The following is a 14130-nucleotide window of genomic DNA, read 5'->3' as shown; positions in this document are numbered from 1 at the left end:
GCGATCTTGTCCTGTGAATAATATTTTTTGTTGAATAAATGTACATGCATTGCCTGTGCTCTACCCAAAGAAGATTATCAGTATCTGTTTGTTGAGTTGAGTTTTAAAAATGGAAATATAGTAAATCGTTTGGAAATTTAAGAAGTTGATATAATTGCTTGTTAATATAAAACTCTTATTTTATCTTAGGTGACCGGACTAGTAGTTGCCCAGTGATCTTCGTATTAGATGAATTTGATCTTTTTGCTCATCATAAAAACCAAACACTCCTCTATAATCTGTTTGACATTTCTCAGTCTGCACAGACTCCAATAGCAGTTATTGGTCTTACGTGTAGATTGGTAAGTCTTTCTTTCTATTAAAAAAATGGATTATAATATTTAGAAAAATTAAAGCTTAATTATTGACATAGTCACTTATGTATGTCATTATATTAAGCATTTTCTCAAATGTGTTTCACCAATGCCTGGTGCATTTATCCCACTTTTCAACTCAGCTTCAGGAAAACAAGAGAACAGTTATCACACATGCTCATAAATTAATACTTCCCTCCTTCCAGTGGAATCACTGAATAAAAAAATGTGAAGTCAGATTATGCTAATAAATAGAACTTCTACATTAGCAAGTAAAGAGAAAGGTAAATAATCTTACCACCATTTTATAAAATTGCTAATAGTTTCTACTTTTACATTTAACATTCTTTCCATATTTTGAAAATGCCTGGAATCAACTCAAAATGGTACTGTCCCAACTTTGTAAGTACACATCTCCAGAAATGGAAGGGATTATTTCTATCAAGCTGTCACAGTAGATAGTGGCTTCTTTGCTCCTTGGGGGATTTTAGAATGATTTTCACCATTGTCTCAATGTCACTATCACATTACTTTGTGAAGACTTTCCGTGTTGAACTTTCTGTACCTTGAGACAGCTACACAGGCCTTTTTGTGTTTACCTTCTTTTTCTCTCATATTATAAACTTTCTTATTGAATTCAGGTAAAACTGATATTTAAAAGTCACCTCTCTTCATACTATGGCTGCCATTCGTCCGCAGTTTTCATCCTTCTTTTCCCTTCTCCATTCCTGGCAGGCTTATGTCAGGCCCATTTACTTATTCTCCTTTCTTACAGCTTTTTGTCTTTTTTAGAAAAGTGAAACTCTAACTAAGTCATCTTGCAATAGTCCTCCTTCCAGTTGCTGTTTTCCTATGGGGTGGCTTTCTCTGTCCTCTTTCCCCAGTGCCCTAGAGTTTATGATGTATCCCTCATAGAATATCTGGCTAGTTCTTCACATATCTTTATTCCTCCTTGCCAAAAGCAGCAGTTTATCAGAGAGGTTAAGGAAGCACCTTCCTTCTTGCTAAAAAATCTTCCTTTGGGTGGAAGTAGCAGTGGCAAATGTTATCGACTCTGTGAAGGACCAAATAAAGGCTCAGTAGCTCCTTAGCTGTGTTATCAGAGGCTCTTTTTTATTCTGTATGTATAATTCTCCAACTGTGCAGTTCTTCAGGTCTATCTGTGTGTCCATTTTTGTAGGGAAAGAGCAAAGGGATAGATGGAATAGGGACTTTGCCAGCAAACAACCTCTTCCCTGTGGAAGTAATTCTTTTTTTTTTTTTTTTTTCTCCACTATTCTCTGTGTTCCCACATTGTCAACTTCTGTCATTACTGTCCACCACTAACATATCTTCTATTTCCATTTCTTTCTTTTCATTCCCAAGTTTAGGCTCTTAATTATTGCTTGCATAGAGTGTTGCTTCCACTAGCTTTTCAGCCACCTACCTATATGGGTGATTCTAGAACCACTCCTTAATAGAAAATAAATGTATAATATTCCTGTCTCTGAACATAACTTCCTTTTAATTCTTTTATGCCTACACTATATTTTTCTTTTACCTATAAAAATATTCCAGATTTTTCATTCACCCTCTCTCCTCCATCCCTAAGCTATTAATCTTTCCTGTCTTCTTGCCCAAACTAACCATGATCCCATTTTGATCACTTGAATTTTTTCCTCTGTATCATTGGTTTCTTAACCTAGCTATTATGAAAATTATCTGGGTAGATTTAAAAATCCCTATTTATGGGCCTCACCACAGCTTTTTTTGTTGTTGTTAACCTTTTTAATTATAGAAAATTGACACTAAACTTGATTCCTGACTTTTTCTTAAGGAAAAATAGCACAAATACAACTAGTTTCTAAAATATCACTATAAAAAAGCCAAAAGACAGAATAACTTACCAGTATCGTGCTGTGTTCCTGCCAGTTCCCTCTTCTACATTTTCTTCCTTCAGTCCAGCAAGACTTCAGCTTAAATTTATAGGTAGTTTAGTGAACCGAACTTTTCTGCATTACACATGCTGCTTCTCAAGTCTTTGTTACATAAAACAATGAAGAAGGTGTTTAAATTTTCATGAATGTAATAAGCCTTACTACGTTTTATTATCTTAATTTTTTATCTGAATTCTTCATAGAATGTACAAAATTCCTTATTGAAACTGTTGATGTTACTGTGGCTTGTAACTATTCCATAGTAGTTATAATTTTTTAGCATTTATTGTAGGTCTTGGAATGTTAAAGATTAGCTGAGAATAACATGGTAGGAAAAAGGCATGACATCACCAGGCCTACAAATGCTTAGAAGGGGATTATTTAAAGTAGCTTGCATAAAAATTATTTTTAGCGGCTTGGTTTATTTCTAAGCCACACTTCTTAACTCTACTGCCCTCTACCCTAAAGAGATCAAGGGAATAATTTGAGTTTTTAGAGGCTTGTATAAATTTTTTTAAATGCTTAATTGTGTATTATAGAATAAGCATTGCTAATTATAGGTGATAGGTCATGTACCTCTAATATTGGTATGTTTTGGGTTTTTTTTAACATGCATCTTATAGGGATTTTTGTTTGTTTTTAAGGATATTTTGGAACTCTTAGAGAAAAGAGTGAAGTCACGATTTTCTCACCGGCAGATACACTTAATGAATTCATTTGGTTTTCCACAGTATCTTAAAATATTTAAGGAAGAATTATCTTTACCTGCAGAATTTCCAGACAAGCTTTTCGCTGAGAAGTGGAATGAGAATGTTCAGGTAACTTGGAACAAAGGCAATAATGTTGAAGTAATTTTTGTGCCTTGCTATACCATTTGAAAGTAATTAAAACTTACAGATTTTTAGAATTTGTAAGTTTGCACAAAGCTTCTAATATTGCTGTGGCATACAACTGCATTAATACAAATTATACACTTTTACGTGTGTGTATTTTCTTCTTTTAAAAGACAGTTGAAATGTCGTTTCTCCTAAACTTTTTCTCTGAAAAGAACTTGAATGAGATTTTGTTTTATTTATATCTAGTTTATATTTTAGATTAGTTTATTAATGAATTTCCATCATAAAAAATTTATTTTCTTTATTTTACAGTTTAGCAATGTATTAGCGTAGTGGTTCATACCTGCCTATCCATTGTGGATTTTTTTTTTTCCAATTCTCGTAAACAGCTTCAGCTTTTATCTTACTGGGTCTTTTAAGAGGCAATCTAGGCTGTGGCACATCTAGTTATATTATCTACCTTGGCAAAACCCATCTTGGAGTCCTTGGGGCCCTGAGAGTCTTAGCTACAAAGCCACGTTCACATGTTGTTTAAAAGATTTACTAAACCTTGTGGACTCTAAATTGACCTACACTTAAGTTGAACAGCCTAACTTGTACAGGCCGTTGTTATATCAACTCAACATACTAGCATCAGTTTATCTTATGCTGATAAGAACTTGCAGTTGGCAGGGGGAGGGAGTGTACGTGTGTAAGTGTGTGTTTAATAACATAATTGAAAAACAGTGTTGCTGAATAAATTCCACATGATGGAATCTTTCAAAATGGGTACTGTGAAAGTGGAAAATAATATGAGTCCTTGGTTTTGAAAAAATTATGAAAAACTAATCTATAATATTAAATAGTAATGAGTGAGGATGATTAGATCTCTGGATAATTAGAGTTACACAGTCTATATTCACTGGCTCTAAAAACAGATTGTTTTATGTTAAAGCAATAAAGATAGATTATGTTCTTTTTACTATAAAATCTTAAATACCAATACCAAATTAAAAGTGAGAATTTTGCATTTATTTTGCTCTTAAATTATTCTTATTTTTTGCCCATCTTTGTTGAGTTATAATTTACAAGTTAAAAATTGTATATGTTTAAAGTATATATTGTGATGTTTTGATATACATATACATTGTGAAATACCACCATCAACCTATTTAATGTATTCATCACCTCACATAGTTACCATTTTCTGCCTTGGTTTTTTGTTTGTTTGTTTTTGTGGTGAGAACACTTAAAATCTATTCTGTAAGCAAATTTCAAGTATATAATACTTTCTTGTTAACTACAGTCACATTGCTGTACATTACATCTCTGGAACTTACTCATCTTGCAAAACTGAAACTTGATTCTTGTTGGATTATAAAATATAGTCAGTTCATGTAAGCGCTATTAATTTTGACATATTTCATTTTTTTTAATTAAAAGTTCATTGAGGGGCTGACCTGGTGGTGTGGTAGTGAAGTTCGTGTGCTCTGCCTCGGCAGTCCAGGATTCGCAGATTCGGATCGCAGACCTACGCACCACTTGTCAAGCCATACTGTGGCGGCATCCCACATACAAAAATAGAGGAAGATTGGCAATAGATGTTAGCTCAGGGCAAAATCTTCCTTGCCAAAAAACAAAAAAGTCCATGGAACAAAATTTAATCAGTACAGAAGAATACGTGGTAAAAGGTAGAAGTTTCCTTTGTCCATGCCCATCCCCCCTCCTTTTACTACAGTGTAATTTTTTGGTTTATAGCATTTCAGACCTTATATACATACTAAACTTGATGTTTTTACATAAAGGGTTCAAATCTTACATACTCTTTGTTTTACCATTTTTACTTACTTCTGATTGATAATTCCATATTTTTTCCTAATAGAACTATACAGAATTGTATGTAAAAATGGCTGACTTTATCCTTAAAATTCAGATATTGTGCCATGATGTAATTTGGTGTAGGTCCTCCCTTACACCCTCCTCCTCAAATTAATCTTGCCTGGGACTCAAATATTTGTTAGTTCAAGAAAGTTTTCTTTGGTGTTGTATCTAATGTCAAGATTCCGTTCTTTAGGAAAGCTTTATAGTTGGTGCTCCCACGTTGTCCCTTCCCTTACCTAGTTCTAGAGTGGATCAGAGCTCTGGATCTTTGGCTTCTGAATCCACTTTTCAGTGCTTCACAGACTTTCTCACCTTCTACAATTCCTGAACTGATTGTCTTTTTAAAACAGTGTGTTTTTCTGACTGCTTTAGAGATTCAAATGTAGTCTTTCATAGTATTTAAATGTCTGTGCTTTCCTAGATTTTTATTATTTCTATCCCTGCTCACTTTTCTTTTCCTAAGATGACTGCATAATCCAGGTTGTACTGTGCCATCATCCATCTTCCCATCCTTTCCAGCTGTATTGCATTCTGGGCATCTCAGAGTGGGTATATAAAGGAAATAGATGGTGGGGGTTACTGGTGAAGCATAACTCTGGATAACTCAGAAAATGAGTTATCCAGGTAGTTGAGTGGCTAACTCTTAGGTTTTTGGTCCTTTTTTGCTGATTGTAAATCACTGAATTTAGGGGCAGATGGTAGGAATGAATGTGAGCACTATCCTGTCATCTTTTTGACAATCTTGCGGTTCTTTCATAAGGTGGAACCAATGCCACTGGAGTTTGTGTCTCTTAGTTCTAATATTTTCTTCCCCTATCCTAAGCATCATTTGCCACCTCCCTTTGGTATGCTGATAAATGAGCTTCACTTGAAAATTATGTCAGCACCATGGCCAGAGGCCCTGCCCAGGAGGGGTTGGGGAGGCTGCATTGAGGGAGCTATCCTTTCACTCAGTGCTGACTATCTAGCAAGTTTTTCTAATTCCAAGGTTAAACCAAAAGCAGTGTTATAGATAACAAGTCACCTGTGGAGTCTCATCCAAGAAATATCTTCAGGGTAGAGTTAAACCTGGACATCCTGCTTAACTTGAATGTTTGTGTTAGCCCTACCTCAAATGGGTAAAATAAGTAAGTAAGAAGAGTAAACAACATCTCAGTAGGACAGTATAAGAGAAATCTCTGTATACAAGAGCATTTAAAAGGACCGTAGCTAATTCTCCTCAAAAGAAATTCCCCCAAAAGTACAATAATTGAGTTCAAGGAAGATTTACCTGTGTAATTTTGTAACATTCTGCTTAGAATATACCTGTGAAGAGGGCAATGACCAAGCAAATGGTGCAATTAGCACAATAAGAACTTGCTTCTGTGACTGCTACTCATGTGTTCATCAGTAAAAAGGAAAGGTATCAGCTTCCCTGAAAAGCAGAGGAGGTCTGCTTTATTTCTGGGAATTTTCCCCATGTTCCTATAATGGGTGATGTCAGTCAGTTAGTCTCTATCTTATTTCCCTTACATCATTTCCTGAGCCAACCATGAGGGAGCTTTCAATCCAGAGTGATAAGAAATTCAGTCATGTTTCAAAACCCAGGATCTAATATCTTCAATGACTATCATAATTAGTTGAATATAATAGGCATCCAATAAGTGGTTATTGATAATAGCCTTATCCTCAAGTTTATATATGTATATATACTATATGGTACATATATATAGATGTATATGTGTATGGTACATAGAAATATGGTACATATATATAGTTTATAGTGTTTGAATCAAGGTGAAATTAAAAATGTAATGAGAGTTTTTTTAATGGCTCGCATATAGATCTTGTAGACTTTCTTAAAAAAGCAGATTAAGTAATTATGACAGCAAGAGAGTGATAGCTTTCAGAAACGAGGGGAGTTGGATTTAGACCTCTGAAAATATAGAGATAAACAGAAAGGCAGAGTATAGAAGATTAACCCTTTGAAGCATCATGTAAAAGGAAAGGAAACATTGTTTTTAAAAATAATTGAATTCTTACAGAGAAAATTTCTTTCATTAATATTTTTTTTTTTCCCTCTAGGTACGACTTTAATCATGTCCCACAAATTTTACATGAAGTATAATCATTGTCATTTGCTTCTAAATATTTCATAAATTTCCATTGTGAATTTCTTTTTAATCCATTTTATTCAGGAGCGTGTTTCTTCTTTTCCAAATGTATTTTAAAACTACTTTCATTGTTGAATTCTAATATAATTGCATTGGTTGGAGAATATAGTCTGTGTGACATGGATTCTTTCCAATTTGTCAATACTATCTTTTTTTTTTTTTTTTTTTTTTTTATTGATGTTTTAATGGTTTCTAACATTGTGAAATTTTGGGTTGTACATTTTTGTTTGTCCATCACCCCATATATGACTCCCTTCGTCCCTTGTGCCCACCCCCCACCCCCACTTCCCGGGCAACCACAGTCCATGTGTTGGTTTATATTCCACATATGAGTGAGATCATACAGTGTTTGTCTTTCTCTTTCTGGCTTATTTCACTTAACATAATACGCTCCAGGCCCATCCATGTTGTTGCAAATGGGACGATTTTGTCTTTTTTTATGGCTGAGTAGTATTCCATTGTATATATATATACCACATTTTCTTAATCCAATCGTCAGTCGAGGGACACTTAGGTTGCTTCCACTTCTTGGCTATGGTGAATAATGCTGCAATGAACATAGGGGTGCATAAGCCTCTTTGGATTGTTGATTTCAGGTGCGTTGGATAGATTCCCAGTAGTGGGATGGCTGGATCATAGGGCATCTCTATTTTTAATTCTTTGAGGAATCTCCATACCGTTTTCCATAGAGGCTGCACCAATTTGCATTCCCACCAGCTGTGTATGAGGGTTCCTGTTTCTCCACATCCTCTCCAACATTTGTTGTTTTTTGTCTTGGTGATTATAGCCATTCTAACGGGCGTGAGGTGGTATCTTAGTGTTGTTTTGATTTGCATTTCCCTGATGATTAGTGATGTTGAGCATCTTTTCATGTGCCTATTGGCCATCTGTATATCTTCCTTGGAGAAGTGTCTGTTCATTTCCTCTGCCCATTTTTTGATCGGGTTGTTTGTTTTTTTGTTGTTCAATTGTGTGAGTTCTTTATATATTATGGAGATCAACCCCTTGTCAGATGTATGTTTTGCAAATATTCTCTCCCAGCTGGTTGGTTGGTTGTTCATCTTGATTCTGGTTTCATTTGTCTTATAAAATCTCTTTAGTCTGATAAAGTCCCACTTGTTTATTTTTTCTTTAGTTTCCCTAGTCTGGGTAGGCATGTCATCCGAAAAGATTCCTTTAAAACCAATGTCAAATAGTGTGTTGCCTATATTTTCTTCTATGAGTTTTATAGTTTCAGGTCTCACCTTCAGGTCTTTGATCCATTTTGAGTTAATTTTTGTGAATGGCGATAGCACATGGTCCACTTTCATTCTTTTGCATGTGGCTGTCCAGTTTTCCCAACACCATTTATTGAAGAGACTTTCCTTTCTCCATTGCATGTTCTTAGCACCTTTGTCGAAAATTAGCTGTCCGTATATGTGTGGTTTTATTTCTGGGCTTTCAATTCTGTTCCATTGATCTGTGTGTCTGTTTTTGTACCAGTACCATGCTGTTTTGATTACTATTGCTTTGTAGTATGTTTTGAAGTCAGGAATTGTGATGCCTCCTGCTTTGTTCTTTTTCTTTAGGATTTCTTTAGCTATTCGGGGTCTTTTGTTGCCCCGTATAAATTTTAGTATTCTTTTTTCTATTTCTGTGAAGAATGTCATTGGGATTCTGATTGGGATTGCATTGAATCTGTAGATTGCTTTAGGTAATATAGACATTTTAACTATGTTTATTCTTCCAATCCACGTGCATGGGATATCTTTCCATTTCTTTATGTCATGGTGGATTTCCCTCAATAATGTCTTGTAGTTCTCATTGTATAGGTCCTTCACCTCCTTGGTAAGATTTATTCCTAGGTATTTTATTCTTTTTGATGCAATTGTAAATGGTATTATCTTTTTGAGCTCTCTTTCTGTTAGTTCATTATTAGCATATAGAAATGCAACTGATTTTTGTAGATTGATTTTGTACCCTGCAACTTTGCTGTAGTTGTTGATTGTTTCTAACAGTTTTCCAACAGACTCTTTAGGGTTTTCTATATATACAATCATGTCATCTGCAAATAGTGAGAGTTTCACTTCTTCGTTACCTATTTGGATTCCTTTTATTCCTTTTTCTTGCCTAATTGCTCTGGCCAAAACCTCCAGTACTATGTTGAACAGGAGTGGTGAGAGTGGGCAGCCCTGCCTCGTTCCTGTTCTCAGAGGAATGGCTTTCAGTCTTTCCCCGTTGAGTATGATGTTAGCTGTGGGTTTGTCATATATGGCCTTTATTATGTTGAGGTACTTTCCTTCTATTCCCATTTTATTGAGAGTTTTTATCATAAATGGATGTTGTATCTTGTCAAATGCCTTCTCTGCGTCTATTGAGACGATCATGTGGTTTTTATTCTTTGTTTTGTTGATGTGATGTATCACGTTGATTGATTTGCAGATGTTGAACCATCCCTGCGTCTCTGGTATAAATCCCACTTGATCATGGTGTATGATCTTTTTAATATATTGTTGTATTCGGTTTGCCAATATTTTGTTGAGGATTTTTGCATCAATGTTCATCAGCGATATTGGCCTGTAATTTTCTTTCTTTGTATTGTCTTTGTCTGGTTTTGGTATCAGGGTGATGTTGGCCTCATAGAATGATTCAGGAAGTGTTCCATCTTCCTCTATTTTTTGGAATAGTTTGAGGAGGATGGGTATTAAATCTTCTTTGAATGTTTGGTAAAATTCACTGGAGAAGCCATCTGGTCCTGGACTTTTATTTTTTGGGAGGTTTTTGATTACTATTTCAATCTCTTTACTTGTGATTGGTCTATTCAGATTCTCCATTTCTTCTTGGTTCAATTTTGGGAGGTTGTATAAGTCTAAGAATTTATCCATTTCTTCTAGATTGTCCAATTTGTTGGCATATAATTTCTCATAGTATTCTCTTATAATCCTCTGTATTTCCATGGTATCCGTTGTAATTTCTCCTCTTTCATTTCTAATTTTATTTACTTGAGCCTTTTCTCTTTTTTTCTTAGTTAGCCTGGCTAAGGGTTTGTCTATTTTGTTTATCTTCTCGAAGAACCAACTCTTTGTTTCATTAATCCTTTCTACTGTTTTTTTGGTCTCAATATCATTTATTTCTGCTCTGATTTTTATTATTTCTCTCCTTCTGCTGGCTTTGGGCTTTGTTTGTTCTTCTTTTTCTAGTTCTGTTAGGTGTAATTTAAGGTTGCCTATTAGGGCTTTTTCTTGTTTGTTAAAGTGGGCTTGTATCTCTATGAGTTTCCCTCTCAGGACCGCTTTTGCTGCATCCCATATGGTTTGATATGGCATGTTATCATTTTCGTTTGTTTCCAGATAGTTTTTGATTTCTCCTTTAATTTCATCAATGATCCATTGGTTGTTCAGTAGCATGTTGTTTAATCTCCACATTTTTGTCACTTTCCCAGTTTTTTTTTCCTGGTTCATTTCCAGTTTCATAGCCTTATGGTCTGAAAAGATGTTTGTTATGATTTCAATCTTCTTAAATTTATTGAGGCTTGCTTTGTTTCCCAACATATGGTCTATCCTAGAGAATGTTCCATGCGCGCTTGAGAAGAATGTGTAGTCAGCTGTTTTTGGGTGGAGTGCTCTGTATATGTCTACTAGGTCCATCTCGTCCAGTTTTTCATTTAAGTCTAATATTTCTTTATTAACTTTTTGTCTGGATGATCTATCCATTGCTGTAAGTGGGGTGTTAAGATCCCCTACTATTATTGTGTTGTTGTTGATTTCTCCTTTTAGGTTTGTTAATAGTTGTTTTATGTACATTGGTGCTCCTATGTTGGGTGCATATATATTTATAAGTGATATGTCTTCTTGATGGAGTGTCCCTTTTATCATTATATATTTCCCTTCTTTGTCTTTCTTAACCTGTTTTATCTTGAAGTCTACTTTGTCTGATATGAGTATGGCAACACCTGCTTTCTTTTGTTTGCCATTAGCTTGGAGTATTGTCTTCCATCCTTTCACTCTGAGCCTGTGCTTGTCTTTAGTGCTAAGATGTGTTTCCTGAAGGCAGCATATTGTTGGGTCTTGCTTTTTAATCCATCCTGCCACTCTGTATCTTTTGATTGGAGAGTTCAATCCATTTACATTTAGGGTAATTATTGAAATATGAGGGCTGAATTTTGCTGTTTTGTCACTTATTTTCTGGTTCTTTTGCATTTACTTTGTTTCTTGTCCCATTTGTTTTGGACTGCCAATTCAGTTTGGTTGTTCTGTCTTATGATTCTTCTAGTTTTCTCTTTGTTTATCATATGTGGTTTTAATTTGATTATTTGTTTAGTGGTTACCTTGAGGTTTGGGCAAAAAATCTTCTGTATGAGATAGTCCATTATCTGATAGCCTCCTATTTCCTTATACTAAGTCAATTCAGTCACTTTCCTCTTCCCCTTCTAAGTTGCTCTTGTTATACCTTATTCTATCTTGTGTTGTGGCTGTGTGTTTACAGTGATGAGGTTAAATTTATTTTTGGTGAATTTCTTCCTTTGATCTTTGAGTTTAGTATTTAAGTGGTTGCTAACCTATTCCAGTAAAGATCTACTATTTCTCTGATTTTGTCTACCTACTTTTCTCCTTACTCCAAGCTTTGTGTTCCCTTTCTCTTCTTGTTTTCAGGCCTGAGGGCCTTCTTGAGTATTTCTTGTAGTGGGGGTCTCGTGGCCATGAACTCCCTTAGCTTTTGTTTATCTGGGAGAGTTACTATTTCTCCATCATATTTGAAGGATATTTTTGCTGGATAGAGTATTCTTGGCTGAAAGTTTTTGTCTTTTAGTATTTTGAATATATCATTCCAGTCTCTTCTAGCCTGAAAAGTTTCTGTTGAGAAATCCGCTGAGAGCCTGATGGGAGTTCCTTTGTACGTTATTTTTTGTTTTTGTCTAGCTGCCCTTAATATTGTTTCTTTGTCGTTGACCCTGGCTAGCCGTACCACTAGGTGTCGTGGTGAAGGCCTTTGTCTGTTAATATATATAGGCATCCTGTTGGCTTCGCTTACTGGTATTTCCTGCTCCTTCCCCAGATTTGGGAAATTTTCAGCTATTATTTCCTTGAATAGGCTCTCTGTTCCTCTTTCCCTCTCCTCTCCCTCAGGAATACCTATAATTCTTATGTTACATTTTCTAATAGAGTCCGATATTTCTCGGAGTCTTTCTTCATTTCTTTTTAGTCTTAGTTCTCTCTCTTCTTTCATCTGGAGTATATCTGTATTCCTATCCTCTAAAGTACTAATTCTTTCCTCCATATTGTCAGCTCTGTTCTTTAAAGATTCCAGATTCTCCTTTATCTCCTCCATTGTGTTCTTCATCTCCATCAGCACTGATAGGTTTTTCTTTATGATTTCAATCTCTTTTGTGAAGAAACTCCTAATCTCATTGAATTGTTTGTCTGTGTTGTCTCGTATTTCGTTGAGTGTTTTTATGATAGCTATTTTGAAATCTCTGTCATTTAGTTTATGGATTTCTGTGTCTTCAGGGTTGATTTCTGGGTGCTTGTCATTTTGTTTCTGGTCTGGTGATTTCATATATTTTTGCATTGTGGTTCCTGTGTTGGTTTTGATTTTCCTCATCCTGGAAGTCTCTGGTTGCAATTTCCACCTGCCGCCACTGTCTGGTGGTAAAGGGCTGTGTAGTCTAAGCCCCCTGCGCTCTGCCCCAGTTTTTCTGCTGCGATCCGCAGTTTTGTTTTGTTTTGTTTTGTTTTGTTTTGTTTTGTTTTGTTTTGTTTTGTTTCCCCACTGCGATCCACGGGTCCAGTCCAGTTTGTTCAGGTCTGCCTCGGATCGCTAGATCTGGTCGAGCTGCAGACTCCGGGTTGCGGGGAGGGGGGAGCTCTCTCTTTTGCCCTCTTGGTCCCTGACGTGGGAGGCTTCTCGTCTGCCCCTCTTTATCCGCTCTCTGGGGTGCTCAGATGTTGATGGTAGCCCTGTGGCTCCTCTGAGTCCTTTGTGCCGAGTTTCCCACTGGCTGAGAGAGTCCGAAGAGCTACAGTTTCCCGCCGAGGGCCGCCCCTCCCCCCTCTCTGGGAGCCGCGCGGACCGGATCGCTGATCTGATGGGGAGGGAGCGGAGTTCTCCTTACCTCTCCCCACTTCCTCCCGGGGCCCAGCACGGTCCGCTCTCAGATGTGCGGCAGTGTGGATCCCTCTGCTCTAGCTTTTCACTGTCTGGGATTCCGTTGTTGGTCTGTGGCTGTTGCTTTTATTGTATCTTGTGGGGGAAGAATTCACGGGAAAGCTCACTCCGCCATGATGCTGACGTCACTCTCTTTCATTAATATTTTTATCCCAGGTGATTTTCTTTAGTTTTCTGAAGTGCTCTGATTTTAATACATCAACTTTGTAAGTGCCTTGATAAGAGTCAATGATTGTAGGAGCCAGGACTACAGTTAATTCCCAAAAGTTTGTTTGTATTACTTTGCTTTATTATTTTATGTTTATCTTGTGTACTTCCGAAGGGTGTTCGACCCTGTATATGATAAAAAGATATGTATAGTAACAGCAAGTCTTTTAAAATAGAAAGAACTAAGAACAATAGCAAGGGAAGGGAGACTATAAGTAGGATAATATATTTACTGAGAACATAAAACTTCATTCCATTAGACTAGAACTTACTGCTGAATTTGGATCTTCTTACAGTGGAAGAAGTAGAGACATAAAGTTTTAGCTCTAGAAAATATAGAAGTACTTAGTTTTCTGGGCTTTTTTTTTTTTTTTTTTTTTAAGGAAAAAGAATTCTTCCTTGCAGATGATATTTGAAAAATTATGTCAAGCTTCTCCAAGGCTTTCTTGGCTCTACCAACTCTAAATTTACTCCACCTTCATCTGATTTCTTTAGTGCCAGGTGTACCTCACCTTTCATTGATCCTAACTCACTGCAGTTACTTGGCTCTTTTTAGATACTGCTTTTTCAGAGGGCCCTGTTGATCTCTGAATCTTGAAAGCCATTAGCTTCTTCTCAAAATATATCATAATTTAATTATATAAAGTAGTTTACATTGTTG

General features: G+C 36.1%; 1 protein-coding gene across 5 annotated transcripts in view; it reads left to right on the top strand.

Moving 5' to 3' along the window:
* The window catches only part of ORC4 (origin recognition complex subunit 4), an 81484-nt gene that overhangs the window by 58072 nt on the left and 9282 nt on the right, over positions 1 to 14130 (top strand). For 3 of the 5 annotated variants that reach the window (XM_058548915.1, XM_058548914.1, XM_058548916.1), the window contains exons 8-9: positions 190 to 341; positions 2914 to 3087. In XM_058548915.1, the coding sequence (XP_058404898.1) occupies positions 190 to 341; positions 2914 to 3087 (326 nt within the window). The remainder of the gene's footprint in view (positions 1 to 189; positions 342 to 2913; positions 3088 to 14130) is intronic. The other 2 variants (XM_058548917.1, XM_058548918.1) reach the window with 2 other exon arrangements.

The sequence above is a fragment of the Diceros bicornis genome, chromosome 10 (genome assembly GCF_020826845.1).
Source record: "Diceros bicornis minor isolate mBicDic1 chromosome 10, mDicBic1.mat.cur, whole genome shotgun sequence".
Classification (NCBI taxonomy): Eukaryota; Metazoa; Chordata; class Mammalia; order Perissodactyla; family Rhinocerotidae; genus Diceros; species Diceros bicornis.
Note: the sequence above shows the minus strand (reverse complement) of the source record. Positions and strands in the feature narration are given on the sequence as shown.